The sequence below is a fragment of the Bufo gargarizans genome, chromosome 3 (assembly GCF_014858855.1).
Source record: "Bufo gargarizans isolate SCDJY-AF-19 chromosome 3, ASM1485885v1, whole genome shotgun sequence".
Taxonomy (NCBI): domain Eukaryota; kingdom Metazoa; phylum Chordata; class Amphibia; order Anura; family Bufonidae; genus Bufo; species Bufo gargarizans.
The window spans coordinates 195,783,808-195,806,309 of NC_058082.1; the positions used below are offsets into that span (position 1 = coordinate 195,783,808).

The window sequence follows — 22,502 nt, forward strand, 5'->3', positions numbered from 1 at the left end:
ACTTCATCGTCATCCCCGGATAGTGGGAGGCGTTATCGTCGCCATGCGCGCAGGCGCCAGTCCCGTCACCGTTCCAGGGCTTCTGGTAGCAGCAGGCGTTCCAGGTCCTCCAGGTGGCGCTCTCCGTCATCTTCTGATGGATCGACGGGCGCATCTGAGGAGTCTGGTCGGGCGGCGGGTGCAAAACGTAAGAGGCGGGTGCCTAGTCATGCTTCCAGGGCTCCCAGCCTGGCTCTAGTGACGGAACCCCGGATTGAGATCCCGGTACCCGGTCCTTCTTCGGTTCTGGCGGCTGACGCACCTGGTGAGTACCAATATACCGGGGCATGGGGGGGAGGGGGTTTTAGTGCGGATTTGGAGTCGACGCTCAAAGCATTGCTTTCCAAAATGTCCTCTTCTCCTACCCCTTCTCCTTCTTTGGCGGGAGTATATAAGGATTCTTTCTTTTGTGGTGTTAGCCCCCTGGGTTGTCATCTGGACGACACGGCGAAGGAAAAAATCTGGTCCAACCAATATATTGACATTTGGTCTCTTATATCGGTGGATCAGCATACGGTGGACAAAGAGAGGCGTTTTCCTGACAAGCCGTTTGATCGAAAACCCAGTGTCGCTAAGACCATTAATAACTGGTTGCAAGCTTTTTCGGTGTTAGGTTGTGTCATGGGTCAGCGTCACCCTGACCGCTGTTCGGAATTGTTTGTCTATCAAGACACTATTTACAGCGCTTATAGAGCCCATGGCGGGAGCGCTTGGTGGCGGTATGATGAAGAATACCGGCGGCGGTTAGCGTTACATCCGGAGGTGGGTTGGGGCGTTAAGGCCACTGATGTTTGGCTCCGCCTCATGGTGTCTCAACGTCAGCCCCCCTTTCCCAGCGCGGCCACTGGTTCCGGAGCGATTTCCGGTCAGGGGCCAGTGGCCGTCCGCCGCCCCGGGGCGTGCTGGCTTTTCAACGAGGGCCACTGTAAATACGCAGGTCTGTGCAAATACAAACATGAGTGCTCGGCCTGCGGTGGCAACCACGCTGCTAACCGATGCTCCCGCCCCCCATCAATAAGGCGGGAGCGGCGGCGTCTCAGCTTCGCTTTGGTTTCACGTTTGGTTTCTTTATACCTTTTTGTTTTGAGTAGGTTTTCCGTGTTTTCCGATAATTTACGGTCTGCTAGGGAGCTTCCGGAGGTTCTTCGTGAGAAGTTGGGTAAGGAGGTGTCTTTGGGTAGAGTCAAGGGGCCGTTTCAATCTATTCCGTTTCCCAACCTTAGAGTGTCTCCTTTGGGTGTTGTTCCCAAGAAGGAGCCTGGCAAGTTTCGCCTCATACACCACTTATCCCACCCCAAGGGTTCGTCGGTGAATGATGCCATTCTGTCTGAGGAGGCCTCGGTGTCTTATGTGTCCTTTGATCGGGCGGTTTCGCTGGTTAGGAGTGCAGGTCGTGGCGCCCTTCTGGCGAAATCGGACATTGAATCGGCTTTTCGGCTTTTGCCCGTTCACCTGGATTGTCATCATCTTCAGGGTTGTTCCTTTGAGGGTCTGTTTTATTATGATACTTGTCTCCCTATGGGGTGTTCAATTTCCTGCCACTATTTTGAGATGTTTGGTTGTTTTTTGGAATGGGTGGTCAGGTATGAGACTTCGTCCTCGTCGGTCATACACTACTTGGATGATTTTTTGTTTGTTTCCCCGGGATCGGGGGACGGTTGTCTTTCTCTCCTTAATACGTTTTTGTCCTGTATGGCTAGGTTTGGGGTCCCCATATCGGCGGAAAAAACGGAGGGTCCGGTCACGTGTTTGTCCTTTTTGGGCATTGAAATTGATTCTGTCGAGATGGTTTTTCGTTTGCCCGGTGATAAGTTGCAGAAGTTGTTGTATTTGATAGAGGGTTTTCTGGTGGTGCGTAAGGTTACCCTTCAACAGCTGCAGTCATTATTAGGTTTGCTTTGTTTTGCATGTCGGGTTATGCCCATGGGCCGTGTTTTTTCCAGGAGATTGTCATTGGCCACCCGGGGGGCTAAGTCCCCGCATCATCGCATTCGTCTGACTAGGTCCCTGAAAGCCGACTTGCGTGTGTGGCAGGAGTTTCTATGCTCTTACAATGGGCACACGTGTGTGATCTCTGACGAGATGCCTAATTCGGTTTTGTCCCTTTTTTCAGATGCCTCTGGTGCCTGTGGCTTTGGCACAATTTTTGGTAAGGAATGGTGCTCTGCTCCTTGGCCGGATTTGTGGCGCTCGCAGGGCTTTTGTAGGAATCTGACCTTGCTGGAGTTATTTCCGATTGTGGTGGCGGTGGAAATCTGGGGTCAGGACCTTTCAAATCGCCACGTGTGTTTTTGGTCTGATAACCTGAGTGTGGTCCATTGTATCAACCGCCTGTCTTCTTCTTCCCTCCCGGTGATTGCGCTTCTGCGACATTTGGTCTTGCGTTGCCTGGAACATAATATCTATTTCAGGGCTCGACATGTAACAGTATTGCTGATGCTCTTTCCCGTTTTCGTTGGCAGGTTTTTCGGGAGCTGCTTCCGGAGGCGGAGCACATCGGGAAGGAATGTCTGGAGTACCTATGGCGTTTGGTGGCCAGCAGCTGATGTCCCTAGTCGGGGCTTCAGTGTCTCCAGCGACCTGGCGGGGTCACGGTAAGGCGTGGGCCGACTGGTTATCAGGGGTGGGCGCTAGAAATGTCGCCACGCAGGATTCCCTCCGTTTGGAGGTGACGGTGGAATGGTTACTCAAGCTTAGATCTATGGGTGTGTCTGCACCGGTTGCGCAGCGGCGGTTGTCTGGCGTAGCCTTTTTCTTTCGTCTTTGTGGTTGGCCTGATGTCTCCAAGCATTTCGTCATCAGGCAGGCCATGAAGGGTTGGAAGAAGGAGTATGTGCTTAGGGATTGTAGACGGCCTATTTCGTTCGGCCTGTTGTGTAGGCTGGTCAAGGTATGTTCGGGGGTGTGTGCTTCAGCGTTTGAAGCAACGTTGTTCTCGGCTTGTTTTAGTTTGACCTTTTTTGCTGCCCTCCGAGTGGGCGAATTGCTCCCTCCCTCTGGTAAGAAGCCAGGGGGTTTGTTATGTCAGGATGTGGTCTGCGGGAATGGGGCTCTCAGGGTCCTGGTTCGTAGATCTAAAACGGATCAGTTTGGCAGGGGGGTGTGGATCCCTCTTCATCAGGTAGCGGATGTGGCTTGTCCAGTTCGCTTAGTTTCTGCTTACTGCGCGGCGCGTGTTGGGGGTACCAATTTCTTCACTCACCAGGATGTCTCCCCCCTGACTAAATTTCAGTTTGTATCTGTTTTTCGCGCTTGCTTGCTTCGGTTGGGAGTTGACCCGAAGGATTTTGGCACCCATTCGTTTCGCATTGGTGCTACCACGGAGGCAGCCAGAGCGGGCTTGCCGGAGTCTGAGGTAATGCGCATTGGTAGGTGGCAATCTGCCTGTTATGCCAGATACATCAGGCCGGATCTCTTGATTTAATAAAAAAAATAAAAAAAATAGATAAGTTAGTAAATTATACATACGTGAGCTCTGAGTCTACAGGCGTGTGGATGTTTTGTTTCCTCAGGTTGTTACGCTTGGGTTTATACCAGTGGGTGTGCAGCGCGAGTTCGCAGCGTCGTCTTATGTTGCGTTTGTGCTGACTGTTTTTTCTTTCAGGTGTGGTACGCCCGGCGGTCTGGTTGGTTGGCCACTTGTACATTTTTTGGGCGGCTCAAAGGGCGGAGTGCAGGCCTGGAGGTCGGACGCTGGGATTTCGAGAAGTGGACGTCTCCTGGAGGGGTATCCGAGGTCTCAAATGGTCGCAGATTCTTACGGAGGTGGTAGATATTGGTTTTCATTCCAGGGGTCCTGTGATTCTTGTCATTCATGCCGGTGGCAATGACCTATGCCTATCACGTTTGGCTGAGCTCATGGCCCTTATGCGCTCTGACATTGAGAGGTTCTCTTCCTTTTTCACTGAGATGGTGCTGGTTTGGTCTTAGATCATCCCTCGGGTGGTTTGGCACGGGGCCAGGGATGCCGAGGCTGCTGAAAAATGTAGGAGGACAGTCAATTCCCGCATGTCCCGGTTCGTGCGGTCTCGTGGGGGAATTGTGGTGAGACATCGCCAACTAGACGGTGATAATAGGTCCCTTATGAGGCCCGATGGGGTTCACTTGACAGAGATTGGTCTAGACATCTTCATTTCTGGCTTGCAAGACGGGATTGAATAGGCCATGTTTTTGCTGGGTGGTGGTCGGAGCCCTGTTTAAGGCTGTGGGTCTCCTCCGTGGCGGCATTTGATACAGCGGAGTGTTGGAAATGGCTGATGGCGTACTTGCCCGCCGGGAGTCCGGCGGTTGGCATACCGCTCCAAGATGATGTTCTTTGGTTTTGCCGTTTAAAATAAATAAGCTGTGGCCGATCATCACCCAGCTAAAGGTTACCTGTTGTCTCGAGTGTTTATTAACTGGTTCAGTTTTAGTTAGGGGAGCTACAGGTAGGCAGAGGTTCCGGCCCGGTTCCTATCTCTCCTCCGCCCTCTCCTGATTACCAACAGTCTGGCAAGCGCCCGACTTTTTATGGAGGGTGCTTAGGGACTGGTGGTCCCCCCTTCCCCTCCCCAGCCTTGGGTCATGTGTAGCACCTTGCCCTGGGTTAGGTACCTAAAGGGTTAAGGGATTGTGGGAGATTAGTCACTATGGGTGTGCCGGCATACATACATAATTCCTCTGGGTAGCCATCTTATATGCTTCTGGCCTATGTAAAAAGCTGTGAACTCTCATCTTTCTGAAGCTTGGGTCGCCTATGATATAGATGGACACTTTTATTACCACTACTCTGTAAGGCCAGCAATAAAAGGTCATAAAAGCTACACCAGGCCCAGCTCATCCTGTCCAAGATCAGCTCGCTGTCAAGCCTGGCTGGAGCGTGACGTCATTAATTTCCAGGTCTGGTTTGAGGAGAGCTAATAGCCCTTAATTAGCTCTGGGCATAAAATCAGTCCACTTTCATATTTCATTTATGAATCAACTTATACCCTTTCTGACACCAGATCCAGGCTCTACAGAGTATTGTGGTTAATTTGGTATCAAATATGACTAGAGGATGTGATTCCTTAGCTGACCTATGGGTGGTAGAAGAACTACAGGTCCCAGCATTACCGTGTGTGGTCTCATTCTGTAGGTAAATAAATAAGGATCGCAAATATGTATTCTGTATAAAAATATGCCGATGTATCAAGAAGATACGAGCTTAAGTATAATCCTCATTGTAGGAACTGAACTTTGATGGGGTCATAAAACACTTGGAGGCCAATCCCTAGGATTGACAGTCACTCTGCTGCCATTGGCTGACAGGAGTAAGTCTCCTGCCCATGGGAGAGTTCATAAAAACCCATGCACAAGGACAGAGGAGAGAGACCCATGGAACATCACCAGACACTTAATTGGACATTGACGGCATATCCCTGTATCAGAAGAACTTTGAGGGTCTCCCCTGATACATACTGAAAAGGGGTTTGCAAGGATTCAAAAAGGACATATGAGCGACCATCTGAAACCCTCCAGAGAAACTAAGTATTCTTTCATCTTTTTCCCTTTCATTTGAACTGTCGTGATTATTTATATTGTTATTATTATTCTGTAGATTTATAGTCATTTTCATTAGACTTGTATGCACTGCTTTTTACCGCTTATTAAAGATTATAAAATCTAAGTGGCCAAGTCTTCCATATTCTAAGCTGCTGAACAACGTACCTTGCCTTTGAAGAGACGTTACCAGGTAGTTAGTTAAATTGCATTTAGGAATTGTAGCTGGGGGTGATTGACTGCGCTTGGTCAGTAAGTGATATCCGGTTCATCCACTGATCTGGGTGATAGTGAATGACCCGGATAGTCGGCTCGTGGACCGGGAACCCACGTGGTGGCAGTTACCGAAGTATAGTGGGGGGGTGTTAGCCGAGTGGTAATACCCCGGTCAAGTGAGGTCTCTGTGTGTGCGCAGACTCCGTCACAGACCACTACGTCAGAGCTGTGGGACCCGGAGCGATCGGATCCATAGTTCGTGACAATGGGGGCGTAGGGTTTTGTCTCCTCCCTCTATCCAGGTTATATAACCCCCTCCTCTGCTGCTGCTGCACTTCCTCTTTGTCAGCGGAAGCCGAGTTGCCCTCCCTCCCACCCTTGAATGGGTAGTTTCAGTGTGGAGTTGCCTTGGGGATTCTGGTTTTCTCCAGGGGTGTTATAAAAAAAAAAGAAAAAGAAAAAGATAATAAAAAAAAAATAAAGGAAGAAAGTTGAAAAGAAAGGTTTGGGAACCTGTACAACTGTTGTTTTGGAGATATTTATGTTGTCTTCTTCTTTTAAGAATTGCGGTATGATTGGAGATATGAAGTCACAGCTGGCGGCATTTGATACAGCGGAGTGTTGGAAATGGCTGATGGCGTACTTGCCCGCCGGGAGTCCGGCGGTTGGCATACCGCTCCAAGATGATGTTCTTTGGTTTTGCCGTTTAAAATAAATAAGCTGTGGCCGATCATCACCCAGCTAAAGGTTACCTGTTGTCTCGAGTGTTTATTAACTGGTTCAGTTTTAGTTAGGGGAGCTACAGGTAGGCAGAGGTGCCGGCCCGGTTCCTATCTCTCCTCCGCCCTCTCCTGATTACCAACAGTCATGCTTATCTTATGAGACTTTTTAATAGAACATGCGACTTTTTCATAAAAACGTGCGACTTTTTCTTAAAGATGTGCGACTTTTGTAAAGCTGCTTACTGACGGATAAACTGCTACCGTCAAACCACATTTATTACAGTCTTACAGGGCCGATCATAAATCTGACTTGGCTAAAACTGACTTTAGCCATATGTTAAAGTGGAGTGAGCTGTCAGAGTCGTGATAAATCTGGCCCTCTGTCTCTTCATATGTTCAGCTCTCCTCCCCGCCGAACATGCGCGGGGAGGAGACTCGAGTATGGCGCTCGAGCACATGCGGTACTCGGCCGAGCATCTACAGGTGTTCGGCTGAGCATGCTCGATCATCACTAGTAAACGTGAAAGAAGACAAAAAGCAGCTCTCCAGTAATATACTACTAATTTTATCAGACAACTCTGAACTAAATTTGTGCAACCAGACATTAAATATGAATGTCAGTATAGGAACTGGATTTTTCAAATGTCTTAGGTCTCATGCTCACAGAAGCCTTTTAGCTGGCACTATGATACTGGGACATGGGGGGGAGGAAGAGAGAGGCACTTGATACTGGCATGTGGGGGGGGGGGGTTGACACTTGATACTGGCACATGGGTGGGTTTGGCACTATGATACTGGCACATGGGGGGAGAGGCACTTGATACTGCCACTTTTTTTTGGGGGGGGGAGATGGCACTATGATACTGGGACATGGGGGGGGGGAAGAGAGAGGCACTTGATACTGGCACATGGGGGGGGGGGTTGGCACTATGATACTGGCACATGGGGGGTGGGAAGGAGAGAGACACTTGATACTGGCATATTGGGGGGGAGATGGCACTATGATACTGGGACATGTGGGGGGGGGGGGGGAGGAGAGAGGCACTTGATACTGGCACATGATGGGGAGCATCTATGGGGACACTTACTGGCACATTATTGGAGGGCATTATGGGGGACACTAGGCCGGCAGCCTATCAGAGGCCGGACACTGAGGGGCATCTATTGGGGCACTATATATGGGGCATTTTATACTGGTACATTATGGCGGGCACTAGTAGGAAGGGTGAGAGGAGCACTATGGGAGAATTTACTAGGGGCACTATATAGGGGTATTTTATACTGGCACATTATGGGGGCACTATGGGGACATTAGCTCAACTGGGGGCATTACAAGGGGGTATTTTTGCACTGTCACATTATAAGGAGAATTATTACTACTGGGGGGCATTATGGTGGGCTTTATTACTCCCCCATGGTATGACCCCCTAGTACAGGGATGGCCAACCTGTGGCTCTCCAGCTGTTGCAAAACTACAACTCCCAGCATGCCTAGACTGCTTACAGCTATCAGCCTCCAGCATGGCATGATGGGAAATGTAGTTTTACAACAGCTGGAGAGCCGCAGGTTGGCCAGCCCTGCCCTAGTAGCAGCACTAGCCTCTCCCTGCTCTGCTATTCCTCTGCCCCTTCTCCAAATCCTTATTATGAAATCTTTCTCATTAGGATAAAGCACAACATCAGCTCCGCCGAGCCCCCGGCCAAAGTGTTGAAGTGGCGTCCGAGATCCCCAAGGGCCAAGTAAATGTAAGTGTTCATGTTAAATATGTTTATGTTATACACATAGCATACACTGTGCCACACGATATACAGTATACCGCTACACTGTGCCACACAATATACAGTATACCTCTACACTGTGCCAAAGGAGTGGGGTTTACACAGGAGGAGGGAGGTGCGAAGCGCGCTGGAGGGGCCCTTACAAATATTTGCTGTGGGGCCCAGTCACTTCTAGTTACGCTCCTGGGCATACTGACATCATGGAATCGCTGCACAGTCTATTTTAAATTGGCAACTGCTGGCCACAGATACCTTTGATTGGTTTGTCTTCGAATCACTTCACTAGCCTTTCTAAGCATCTGTGGACTATTGCATTTGAACCTCTGATTTGGTTTCTGATCCTGATCTTTTGCCTGATGATTTGGACCCTGACATGGTTTCCTGGTATCAACCCCTAGCTTGGTATTGTATCTGTTTTATTCTCTGATTGTTCTGTCTGTCTCTCCTGGTATTGACTTTGGCATAGTTTGGTTACCAATTTGTGTATTCTGGTTCTGTGCGGGTTTGTCTCTCCTGGTTTGACCTGGCTTGTCTGTTTCTGCTTTGCCTTTACCTAGTTTTGGCTGATCTATCAATAGTATATTACAGCACTTATTTAAGGAAGGACTGTCGACCAGTTCTGGGCTGTCAACTAGGACAGTTCGTGCAAATAGGTAAGGACAGTGGTTAGGCAAGATCAGCATGTCACTTGTGACCTCTGTAACAGGCGGAATAAAGGGATTTTCTGAGATTTTGATACTGATGTTTTATCCATCAGTATCTGATCGGTGGGGGTCCAAAACCCAGAACACCCGCCGAATAGTTATTTGAGAAGGCACTGGCGCTCTTGTGAGCGTTGCTGCCTTCTGCGTGCCTTTTAACCACAGCACTGTACATTGTATAGCAGCTGTGCTTGATATCGCGCTCAGCCCCTATTGAAGCGAATGGAGCTGAGTGTGGTACTAAGCCCAGCCGCTGTACAATGTACAGTGCTGTGCTTGGTAAGCTGCGAGAAGGCCGCGGCACTCACAGAAATACTGATGCCTTCTCAAACAGCTGATTGGCGGAGGTGTGGGACCCCCACTAATCAGATGTCATCATCATCAGTATCAAAATCCCTGAACACCCCTTTAAGCAGACCATGGACTCTTTTTGTATAATACAAGAATTTGCTATAACACATATGTTTGGAGAAGGGACAGCTTTTCTATAAATTTGATGACTCACGGATGACTGCTTTCATTGGAGTCATTGGAGGGAATTTATCACACCTTACAGTCCAGAATTCTGGCTTCAAAAAGTCGCAAATAGGGACTTTTTTAAATCACATGCTTTTACATTTTTATACCACTCACTCCCATGGGGGGTAAAATGGGTATGGTGAGCTATGTTAATGAGTTATCACTGAGACTTTTTACAATTTCTTGACCTTCATAAGTATAATTAAGAAACAGAATATAAAACATGAAGGCAAATTTACATGGCAACTCTTACCACATATTTGGTTTGATCCAATACCTAATTTACTACTGACCTAGATTTTGTAGTGTTGGAGGAAACATCAGAGGTCACAGGAAACTACTGCTGACCCATGCATAGAGAAAAAAGAAAAAGAAATGAACTCCTTGCAGAGCTTATTGCTGGTCAGGATAAATGCTGTGACACATCAATGCTTGTGCTGACCACTTTAACCACTTCAGGACCAGGACATGCTTGGCCTTCAAGATGGCCTTTCTTCAATTTTTATTTACCCAATTTTGGAACTAATTTTTTTTTGTTTAATTTTTGCATCAAACAGCAATATGGGATATTTTTTTGCTGGACATGTTGTAGTTCCTACACATACCATTTTGGGGTACGTATATGTTTATATTTAATTATCATTAATTAATTTTAGAGGAATGAGCAAAAAAGCACCATCATTACGCCATCTATTTTTTTCTCTTTTGTTTCTAGTTTTCATCGCTGATCCACAAATATGTGGCAGTTTTGTTATTGTGCTGTATACAGTCAGGTCCGTAAATATTGGGACATAAACACAATTCTAACATTTTTGGCTCTATACACCACCACAATGGATTTGAAACGAAATGAACAAACTGCAGACTGTCAGCTTTAATCTGATGGTATTTATATCCAAATCAGGTGAACGGTGTAGGAATTACAACAGTTTGCATATGTGCCTCCTACTTGTTAAGGGACCAGAAGTAATGGGACAATTGGCTTCTCAGCTGTTCCATGGCCAGATGTTATTCCCTCATTATCCCAATTACAATGAGCAGATAAAAGGTCCAGAGTTCATTTCAAGTGTGCTTTTTATTTGCATTTGGAATCTGTTGCTGTTAACTCTCAAGATGAGATCCAAAGAGCTGTCACTATCAGTGAAGCAAGCCATCATTAGGCTGAAAAAACCCAAAACAAACCCATCAGAGAGATAGCAAAAACATTAGGCATGGCCAAAACATAGTGGTGGTAGTGTCATGGCGTGGGCATGTATGGCTGCCAATTGAACTAGTTCTCTTGTATTTATTGATGTGACTGCTGACAAAAGCAGCAGGATGAATTCTGAAGTGTTTCGGACAATATTATCTGCTCATATTCAGCCAAATCCTTCAGAACTCATTGGACGGCGCTTCACGGTGCAGATGGACAATGAATAAAAATATATTTAATTAAAATGTGTTTTATATATATATATTTTTTTTATCTTTACAATACTTAATTTTATTTTTATTCTATTCTCATAAAGGGTCTTTTACTTAATGTATTTTTTAATTACAAAGTTCTGGCATACGTATTAACCCTTTCAGCTCCTGGTGATTTTCTATTGTTGCATTTTCATTTTTTATTCCCTGCCTTCTTAAGGGCATAACTTTTTTTTAAAAAAATTTCCATTCACTTTTCTATATGAACACTTTTTTTTTTTTGCGGGATAAATTGTACGTCTACTGGGCTGTGTAAGGGCTCATTTTTGCAGGGCAATCTCAAATTTTTATTGATATCATTTTGGAGTGTATTTTAATTTTAAATTTTTTTATTCAATTGCTTTGTATTCAAATTTTTTGTTAGATGAAGTGACATGTGCTCAAACCCCATGCTCTAGTCTCCACCCCGCACGTTTCTTGGCTGCTATGCAGCCAAGAAACGTCCAGGTAAGAATTGCAATCATTGTAATGCCGTAGCCTCGTTGGTTACTGGCATTACAGTGATTGGCTGTCCGGAACACGTGATCGGTTGCTATATAGCACCTGATGGCGCGTGTTCGGCTCATTATTAGTCAGGGAGAGCTAGGCTTAGAAAGGGACAGATAGTGTAGGGAGTGTGATCGTAATCTATTTAGTTGAAAAACATTTCAAAGACCCAAAAGGACTATTGTGTGTGGTGGCAGGAATTTAATATAGACATCAAATTTTTTTCCCCATACTTTTCCATACATTTTCTATAGAGGGTGTCTGCAGTGACTTGTGACATCTGTGCAATACCTTGTGTGTGTCAGGGCCAGAGATAGAAAAAATATAAGTGAAATCTAGTATATTTTTTCCATACTTTTACGTACTCTTCCTATAGAGTGTGTCTGCAATGACTTGTGACATCTGTGCAATACCTTCTAGAGATAGAAAAAATGTAAGTGAAATCTATTTACCTTTTTCCATACCTTTACATACTTTTTCCATATACTGTGCTTGCTGTGAACTGTGACATCCATGCCACATCTTGTGTGTCAATTGTGCATATAACATTTAATATGAAGAAGGCGAGCATTAAGGGATGGGGAAGTGGCCGTGATGCTGATGGTTCACGTAGAGGCTGTGGCCCTGGGCGCATTAAAACTGTGCCTGCTGCCAGAGCACAATAAAAACAATCATCCACGATACCTAGCTTCATGTCCCAGTTTGCAGGACGTTCCAGGACAAAACTCTTGAAGTCAGGCGAGTGCGACCAGGTGGTCGGTTGGATTGCAGCAGATAATGCTTCTAGTCGGTTAAGCACCACCCTGTCGTCCACCAAGTCCAGTCTCAGTAGCCAAGAGTCTGGTTAACAGAATCCTCACCCTGATCCTCCTTCCTCCCACCATGTAGAGTCTCGCCAAACAAGTGATCCCACACTCGGATATTCCGAGGAGCTCTTTTCATCTCCATTACTTGATTTGGCCCTCTAGCCAAGCACGCTTGAAGAGAGACATAAGATCTTGTTTCCTGATTCCCAACCTCTTGAGCATCCACAGTCACAAGAACATGATGGTGGGGAATGGCAATTAGTGTTTAATGAGGTGGATGCCAATGAGTCAACCGCAATTACTGTCTCAAGAGGTTGATGAAGAGGATGAGACACAGTTGTCAATCACTAAGGTTGTGGTTAGGTCAACAAATCCGGAGGATGAGCAGAGTGAGGAAGTGGTAGACGATGAGGTCACTGACCCAACCTGTGAAAGTGGAAAGCGAAGCGAGGACAGCAGTACAGAGGGGGAGGGATGGGTAGCACCACAACAGGCTGGAATAGGCATTTGGGTGGCCAAAGGAAGAAGGCGGGTGTCACGAGAAGCGGGTGGGAAGGTTGAAACTGTGCAAACTGACCCCACCTACACCTGTGTCCCTGCCTACTTGCACTTACCCATCCTAGGCAACGGAGATCAACTGGGCGGCGATCCCTAACCTGAGTAAGTGTGGGAGAGACAAATAAAACAGATAAACACAGAGACGTCAAACTAGCAAGGTCAAAACCAGGAGGTCAAGGCGGTACCGGGAGTCAATACCAAGAGAAGCAAGTACAAGAGGAGCAAGCAATGGACAAAGTAAAAAACAAGCCGAAAAACTAATTCCAAGTAACAATGTCAAAGGGAATATACACAATGTATAGAACCTTAATCACAGGCAACCTCTGGCCAGCAGGCTGCCTGTTAAATAGGGGAGAGAAGAAGTCATGTGATGTGGTCAGGGTCACATAACTCATCCCCCTGCATACAGCTGAGCGCCGAGTGCCTAGTTTGGCGCTCAGCTTTTTGCAGTAACTTTGGGAGCGGAGGACGCCTACCACGCTGAGGAGGTGTGCACGGCTGGGTCCTCTCGGCCCCTCTGTTGCTCTGGAGACGAGGACACAGCGCATGTCCTCGCTCCAAACTTATTGCAGGGCGCAGGCGGCACTGGAGGGATGGAGCGCGAAGCTGACGTCCTGTGACAGCGGACCACACCACACATGCACGCAACTCTACCACGGAGCACCCCCTTGTAGAAATCTCCCTTGCCAAGGAGTAGGTGTTCTGCAGTATGGCGCTTTTTTGAGGAATGAGCAGACAACAAAAGAATAGTAGTTTGCAACCTATGCCACACCAAAATGAGCTGGGGCGTGAACACTAGCAACCTCACCACCACCAGCATGATCCGCCACATGGCATCCAAGCACTGTAATAAGTGGGACGAATGCCTGGGTCCACAATCTGTGTCTGCAGGTCACACCACTGCCTCCTCTTCCCATATGGTACATGCTGGCCAATCACCTGTCGAAGGCGCAGGCGAGGATCCCTCTTGCCCTGCACCTGGACTTTCGCAAGCACCATCAGCGACCACATCCACTTCCCTGTCCCAGCGCAGCAGCCAAATGTCCTTACCCCAGGCATTTGAAAGCAAGCGCAAATACCGAGCCACCCACCCACAGGCCATAGCACTAAATGCACACCTTTCAAAATTACTGGCCCTGGAAATATTGCCATTTAGGCAACACGTGACCTGACCAACGCAGTTACTGGGAAGGTCCAGTTAACCACGGACACATGGACAAGTGCATTTGGCCAGAGACGCTACATTTCCCTGACGGCACACTGGGTGAACGTTGTGGAGGCCAGGAGCGAGTCGTACTCTGGGATGTCACAGATGCTACCGACGCCGAGGATTGCGGGCCCTACATCGATCAGTGTTTCTGCCAGCACCTACATTAGTGGCTCCAACCCCCACTTTTTCTCCTATGCCCCCTCCTCCACTTCCACCTCCAAATTATCCTCGTGCAGCACCAGTCAGCCATCAGCCAGTAGCTGAAAGCACTGCAGTGGGGAAGCGTCAACAGGCCGTGCTGAAGCTAATGTGCTAAGGAGACAAACAGCAGACTGCCGCAGAGCTGTTGCAGGGGATAAGAGACCAGACTGAGCTATGGCTCTCGCCACTCAACCTACAAACAGGCATGGTTGTGTTTGATAATGGCCGTAACTTGGTGGCGGCTTTGGAGCTCGGCAAGCTCACACACATCCTATGCCTAGCCCACATCTTAAACTTTGTGGTTCAGCGGTTTCTCAAAACCGCCCCAATTTTCCTGAGCTACTGGTGAAGGTGCGCCGCGTGTGTGCAAATTTCCGCAAGTCTTCGACAACTACAGCCGGTCTGTCAACGCTGCAGCAGCGCTTTAAATTGCCAGCTCACCGGCTATTGTGCGATGTGAGCATGTGCTGGAACTCCACGTTCAACATGTTGGCCAGACTTTGTGAGCAACAGAGGGCAGTAGTGGAATACCAGCTGCTACATGGTCGTCGCCTTTCCAGTCAGCTTCCGCTAATCAGAAGTGAGGAGTGGGCATGGATGTCTGACCTCTGTGAGGTTTTAAGAAACTTTGAGGAATCAACACAGATGGTGAGCGGCGATAACGCTATTATCAGCGTAACCATCCCACTTCTGTGTCTACTCAAACACTTACTGCTCACAATTAAGGATGACGCTTTGCATGTGGAAGAGGTGGAAATGGGGGAAGAAGACATTACACAGGGTGATAGCCAGACCACCCTCTGCCCATCTTCTCGCATGCGAATTGGATGATGAAGAGGAGGGGGCGGAGGAGCAGGAGACGGTTGCCTCCGCTACAGAGGGTAGTACCCATGGAAGTTTAATTCCATCTGTTCAGCGTGGGTGGGCAGAAGAGGAGGAAGAGGATGAGGAGATTGCGAGTGATCCTCCTGATGACGACAGCGAAGTCTTGCATGTTGGTACTCTGGCACACATGGCTGACTTCATGTTAGGATGCCTTTCCTGCGACCCGCGCGTCATACGCATTTTAGACAACACGGATTACTGGGTGTTCACCCTTCTCGACCCCCGCTACAAAGAGAACTTCTCATCTCATCCCTTAGGTGGAGAGGACGAGCAAAACGGTGCAATACCAGAAGGTCCTTGTTGAAAAATTGCTTCAAAGTTTCCATCTGACAATGCTGGCGGCGGAGTCCGTACTTCCTTGGCCAACCGAGGAGGGGAGACAAGGGGAACACACAGCAGTTCCCACAGAGGCAGAGCAACACTCTCCAAGGCCTGGGACAGTTTCATGACACCCCGCCAGTACCCTCACCCTGATGCATGGCCTAGTGTCACAAGGAGGGAAAAGTTTTGGAAGATAGTGAAGGAGTACGTAGCAGACCGTGTCGGCATCCTCAGTGATCCCTCAGTGCCTTACAACTACTGGGTGTCTAAGCTTGACACGTGGCACGAACTGGCGCTCTACTCCTTGGAGGTGCTGGCCAGCCCTGCCGTCAGCGTTTTGTCTGAGCGGTATTTAGTGCTGCTGATGGCATTATAACAGATAAGCGTATCTGCCTGTCAACTGAAAATGCTGACAGGTTGATTCTTATAAAAATGAACAACGCCTGGATTGCCCCTGACTGCTCAACTCCACCAGAGGAAAGCGGATGAACAAAGGCACTTTAAATGTGTTGTTTAATGTACTCAATACACTGTATTCCCATGCACCTCTTCCACCACAAACAAGGGTATATGGTTAAATCTTCCTTTTCTCATCCTTCTCCTCTTAAATCATATCAACATGCTTATTCGTCGCATATAATGCCCTCGAATATATGCCCTTGCATATAATTTTTTACAGTGTCAGTTCACCTGCAGGACCTCGCATATAATGTTTTACAGGGTCAGCTCACCTGCAGGCCCTCGCATATATAGTTTTTACAGGGTCAGCTCACCTACAGGCCCTCACATATAATGTTTTACAGGGTCAGCTCACCTGCAGGCCCTTGCATATAATGCCTTACAGGGTCAGCTCACCTGCAGGCCCTCGCATATAATGTTTTACAGGTTCAGGTCAACTGCAGGCCCTCACATATAATGTTTTACAGGGTCAGCTCACCTGCAGGCCCTCGCATATAATGTTTTACAGGGTCAGCTCACTTGCAGGCCCTCGCATATAATGTTTTACAGGGTCAGCTCACTTGCAGGCCCTCACATATAATGTTTTACAGGATCAGCTCACCTGCAGGCCCTCGCATATAATGTTTTACAGGGTCAGCTCAACTGCAGGCCCTCACATATAATGTTTTACAGGGTCAGCTCACCTGCAGGCCCTCACCTACAATCTTTTACAGAATCAGCTCACCTTCTGATGATGACAGCGAAGTCTTGCCTGTTAGTATTCTGGCACACATGGCTGACTTCATGTTAGGCTGCCTTTCCCAGGACCCGGGCGTTATACGCATTTTAGACAACACGGATTACTGGTTGTTCACCCTTCTCGACCCCCGCTACAAAGAGAACTTCTCATCTCTCATTCCTCTGGTGGAGAGGAAAAGTAAAATGGTGGTATACCAGAAGGTCCTTGTTGAAAAAGTGCTCCAAAGTTGATAGGGCAGACATCCAAATGCATTGTCGCTGTCATGGGGACATGCGATCGCCTAGAAGTTATATAGAGTCAACAAAGCGGCAGCAGGCCCTCACCTACAAGTCCAGTCTTAGTAGCCAAGAGTCTGGTCAACACAATCCTTACCATGACGGCATACTGGGTGAACGTTGTGGAGGCCGGGAGCAAGTCGGCTGCTGGCACCAGACTTGCCTTCACATAGATCCTCGTTAATGGAAAGTGTACTCATTTCAATAACAGTGTCTCTTGTTATTTATCTTCACTACCTCCCTGAGTCAGAAGTGGGTAATCGCCGCGCTCCTGCTGACTTCCTAGGACGCTTTCATAACTTGACCCACCCTCTCTGGGTGGTTCACAATTAGGAAAAAAAAGGGGCAAGGCAACAACAGCCAATCAGATTTCGGCCATTGACCTCCCTTGGATGTGGTAGCCGTTTCTCAGGCTCCCTCTCAGGCATCGAACCCTGATCCCCCGGTACCAGTGATCACTATGGTAGGCGCAGAAAAGAACACCGAAAGTGTATAGGGCAGACATCCAAATGGATCATCGCCGTCAGGAGACGTGCAATCGCCCAGAGGTTATCTAGAGTCACCAATGCGGCAGCAGGCCCTCGACCCTAATGTTTAAGATGGTCAGATCAGCAGGCCCTTGCTCCAAATGTTTTTGAGGGTCACCAGCAGGCCATCAATCATAATTTTTAAAGAGTGTGTATGATGCCCTCCTTTATGTGATATACAGGTTGTATCGGAGTGCCTCTTCCTTGTAATTTTTGGCAGCACTTGCACTTTATATGCAAGTAAATATATAGGAATGAATGTTTCTTAGCAATTTTTTGGGCGCATTATTGTCAGTCTGTGAAAGTGGTTTACTACTCGGACAACATGGTTCCCAGCAGTGACCTGGGAGTCCAAGATGCATCGAGACATCCTCCCCATGCTGATCCCGAACCATTTCGGTGGTGTTTCCATCAATTTCTGACTTTTTCCTATGAACCAGGCACCCTCCCCTCTTCAGAGCAGGGGGTGCCTGGTTTAATGCTCGGGTTCTCCCATTGACTTCCATTATACTTCCAGAGCACCTGAGCACTTTGGTGCTCGATCAACGCTAAATATTATTTTAATTGTAGAGGCATTTAGGGATGCGGCAATGCAAATGTTCATTTTATTATGTTAATTTTTACGTTTAATTTGGGGAAATGGGATGATTGGAATTTTTATACTTTACATTTTTTATTTTTTTAAATTTAAAATTTTTTACTCTTAGGAAACATAAATATACGATCACTTTAGATCACTTCTTTCTTACACTGCAATAAATTAGCATTGCAGTGTATGAGAAATTCGCTATTTTGCTATGGAGTTCTGCCACCTGCAGACCTCCATAGAAACTAAAGCTCTAATAGCCCTGTTTCCTGAAGAAAGACCCAGGCTATTGCATAGAAAGAATGGCTTCCCCGATCTCAGCTCAGGGAAGCTGTTCATGCTCCGGGAGAACAGTGCTCCCAGGGAAAGCCACCTCAGCTGCTGTGGTCGCAATTGAAGGGTTAAATATCTGCAATCGGCCTTATTACTTTTTACAAACATGAACCCACTGTGCTTGTAAGAGGTGGCCATCTCTTAAGACCAGACCAAATTTGCACATTAACAACTCTTGTCCTGAAGAGGTTAAACAAATGTATTATTCTGAATTGCATTACAAGAAATCTTATTTTACTCTTTACGTCCTTATTCACAAGTCAGTGTTTTGGTCAGTAATTTCCATTAGTGATTATGAGCCAAAACCAGGTTTGGAGCCTCCACAGACAAGGGATATAAGGTATAGGGCAATGGTGGCGAACCTATGGCACAGGTGCCAGAGGCGGCACTCAGAGCCCTCTCTGTGGGCACTCGCACCCTGGAAAAAGTCTATGATGTACCAATATGCCTTAGACTTTTCCTGCCATTCATCAGCGCAGGGCGCACTACGAACAGCACAGGCAGCACATTGAATGTAGATAGGCTATTATAGCTAAATGATAAATTACATTGAAGATATACTATATTGGTATTCATTGCCATGCAGTCTTTGCAATAAATAAGTGGGTGGTAGGGTTGCAGTTTGGGCACTCGGTCTCTAAAAGGTTCGCCATCACTGGTATAGGTGAAAGATCTGCACCTGTTCTGTGTTTAGACTCACACATGGTTTTGGCTCACTATCACTGTCAGAACACTGATGGGTGAGTAAGGCCTTATATAGCACTGACATTAGCATCATGCTATCCTCAATGAGGCGTTTGATCTAAGTTACCTATTAGTATGTCTTTAGAGTGAGGAAAGCTACACAAACACAGTGTAAACTCCATGCAGATGTTGTCCTTGGTCAGATTTGAACCTAGGACTCCAGGACTGGAAGGCACCAGTGATAACCCCTGCTCCACCACACTGGCATTACTTCTGGATGTGAAAACTTCTCTTTAAATTTCAGTGACACATTGAGGTTTCCTGATGCAGTCTTGGAAGCCAAAACCTCCTCTCCTTTTATGATCCACTCCTGATTTTGGCTTCCAAAACTGCATCAAGAAACCTGAATGTTTGGATGGACCCTAACACAGTGATATCACAGTTTGTACAACATGACTATTAGTTATAATTAACTCTATGTCAAGTGAATGCAGGTAAGATACTCTTTCCTTCTTTTATACTATTTTTATCTTGATCGATGAACTGTTAAATATCTTAAACTTTACAGCTTTGCATAAAAAAAAAAAAATTGGGTTCTTTCCTGTTGTCACTTCCTCAAGCTCTTTCCTTATCTTTAAAGATCATTTTCCTAGTGATATAAAGTGAGTGGCAGAATGTCCCCTGCCTCACTTGTCACACATCAACATTTTATATTTGCAGAGGATGCTGCTCCTCCTCCTTTCTTGCTTAGTTTTGACTGAATCTGTGCAGGCTAACTTTAAAGGTAAGTGAATGCATTACTGATTTTGGTGGGAAGTCTAGAATTCTTTAGTTTTACATAATTTATAAAATAAATTATTTTAGATATTTCCTAAATGGCTGTTTTGGCCTCTGCTTTGGTTATCTTTATCATTTTTACATTTTTTTTATGCTTTCACTGCCCTCCTAAGAGAGTTGTAGTATACATTTGAAGCCATACGACAATCAGCCATAAAATTGAAAGTCCAAGCAGCTGGACACCTAGCCATTAAAACCTCAAACGTTGTTCGTTTACTGCCCAAGGACTTTTCCTCTCTTACACGAACCAATGTAGAAGTCAATCAGCACTTATTTAAAGAGGCCTTTTACATGGCCTGATGTGAAATGAAAGGGGGTGAATGATTGTTATTACGATCATTCACCATCCCCCATTCACTATGCATATAATTGGCATTGCTGCACATCACTGTTCACACAGGGTGACATTCTGCCATCAAACAATGATTTTGGGTGGTACATCAAAGATGGCATCACTGAACAAACAAGTATTTTGGTCATTTGTCAGGAGATCATTAGCACTTTTACACAGGCTAATTATCCTCTGCCAGTGTAAAATGGCCCTAACACCTTTGCTGTAGGAAGCAATGTTGACTACTGAGATTATATAGATGCTCACCTGTCTATTGTCATGTATGGTGCTCTAAGTCTATACTGACTCATCCAGTCAGAGGAAGGTGTAAATAGGGTTTAATAGGTAGACTGGTACACTGTATCTGGCGATCAAGTGGAGGTGATAGTTTAATTAAATGATAATTTATTCCTAATATACTAAAAGCAATGTGGATATATAAAAATAAATAATGTGTAGGAAATAAGGTTACAAGGATATCAAAATATGAAAAATATATGATAGAATATGTTGACTACCAATCTCCCCTAGAAGTTTAGGATCCTCTTACTTGTACACCAGTTACCTTTTGTCTTGTGCAGTGGATTAACATTCATGACCTGTCCTCAGGATAGGTTATCAATATCAGATCAGTTGGGGTCCGACTCCCGGCACCCCCCCTAATCAGCTGTTTGAAGGGGTTGTGGCGCTCGGGTAGCTCTGCATCGTATTCAAAATTTACCTGCACACCATCAATATTGTAGTGGTGGTGCTGTGTAATTAAAACCGCTCGTCCCATTCAAGTGAGTGGGACAAGCAGTTGTAATTACGCTGCTTGCCGCTACAAAGAAGACAGCGTGCAGGTATATAGTGAATTCAACTGTATTGTCATCCTCAGGACGATGGACCTGCATACAATGTGGGGCCACTTTTATTTTTTTTTTTTTCAGGGCCACTTTAAGTTCCCAGTCTACCCTTGGTTGTCATTAATCTTTGTTGTGTATCATTCATATCAGTAAGGTGTGACCATAACATTTTCAATGCACACAAGTATCCACATGCATTTTAAAGGGTTTTGAAAATTCTTTAAAGTGCTATTTCAATCTGGACATTTCTTGGCATATCAATAGCACATGCCAAAAATGTCCAATAGGGACCTCTGGGAACTACTCCTATCACAAGAACAGGACCCTGCCGTGAATGGAAAGCAAGCTACACATGCGCCTTCCATTCACTACTATGGGGTTTCTTAAAAAAAGCAAAGCTCTGGTTATTTTTGGAGTTCCCATGTCAGTAAATGTATGCAGCATGTGAGAGAGGATTGGGTCCCAGAGGTGGAACCTGCATCTTTTGGACATTTAAAAAAAATATATACCTATTTATATTACATAAATATCAACAGGGGACCACCCCTTTAAGGTTCACTTTATGTGATTTAGGCCTCATGCACACGACCGTTGTTGTGTTCCGTTGTGTTCCCAAAATGGGGTTCCGTTGTTCCGTGATCTGTTTCCGTTTTTGTTTCCAGACATGAAGGAAAGTAAAAAAAAGTCTAAGTCAAGTTTGCCATGCAAATGATAGAAAAAAACGGACGTGGATGACAATCTTGTGTGCCTCTGCGTTTTTTCACGGACCCATTGACTTGAATGGGTCCGCGAACCGTTTTCCGTGAAAAAAATAGGACGGGTTATATTTTTTTGATGGACTGGAACCACGGATCACGGATGCGGATGACAAACGGTGCATCAGCCGAGTTTTCAACGGACCCATTGAAAGTCAATGGGTCCGCAGAAAATCACGAAAAACAGAACAACGGACACTGAATGAAACAACGGTCATGTGCATGAGGCCTAACACACACTCTTAGACCTCTTTTACATCAGCCATGCCAATTAGGTCAGGATCTGCTCAGGAATAAATTTAGGCTTGTGCACGCACGTTCAATCAATTTTGGCTGTGATTGCATTCAGTGTCTGTGTTTTTCTGTCTGGATTGCATGCGTTTTTTTCACGTGGCAATAACCTGAAGAATAACAATCTATATCTCCTAGCAGCCATCAGTGAAAAACGTATTGCATCCGGATGTCTTCTGTTTTTCATGCAAGCCCCATTTATTTCTGTGTAGCCAGGGCTACGTGAAAACTGTACAATATAGAACATGCTGTGATTAAAATGTATGGATGCTATGCGTTCACTACATCCAGATGGAAAACCCGCAGAGCCCTTATAAAACTGAATCCTGCTATTTTGCTTAAACTATATTTGGAATGGATTTTTTTCAAAATATAGTTTTTTTTTATTACTAAAACTAATAAATTTGAATGTATCCA

General features: G+C 46.2%; 1 protein-coding gene across 3 annotated transcripts in view; it reads left to right on the top strand.

Annotated features, from left to right (window-relative positions):
- Nucleotides 1-19,706: 19,706 nt before the first annotated feature.
- The window catches only part of CRLF2 (cytokine receptor like factor 2), a 37,127-nt gene continuing 34,331 nt past the window's right edge, over nucleotides 19,707-22,502 (top strand). For 2 of the 3 annotated variants that reach the window (XM_044287554.1, XM_044287555.1), the window contains exon 1: nucleotides 19,707-19,810. Coding sequence is in view for 1 of the 3 variants with exons in the window: in XM_044287553.1 (XP_044143488.1) it covers nucleotides 19,750-19,810 (61 nt within the window). In the remaining 2 variants the exon portion in view is untranslated. The remainder of the gene's footprint in view (nucleotides 19,811-22,502) is intronic. The other variant, XM_044287553.1, reaches the window with a different exon arrangement.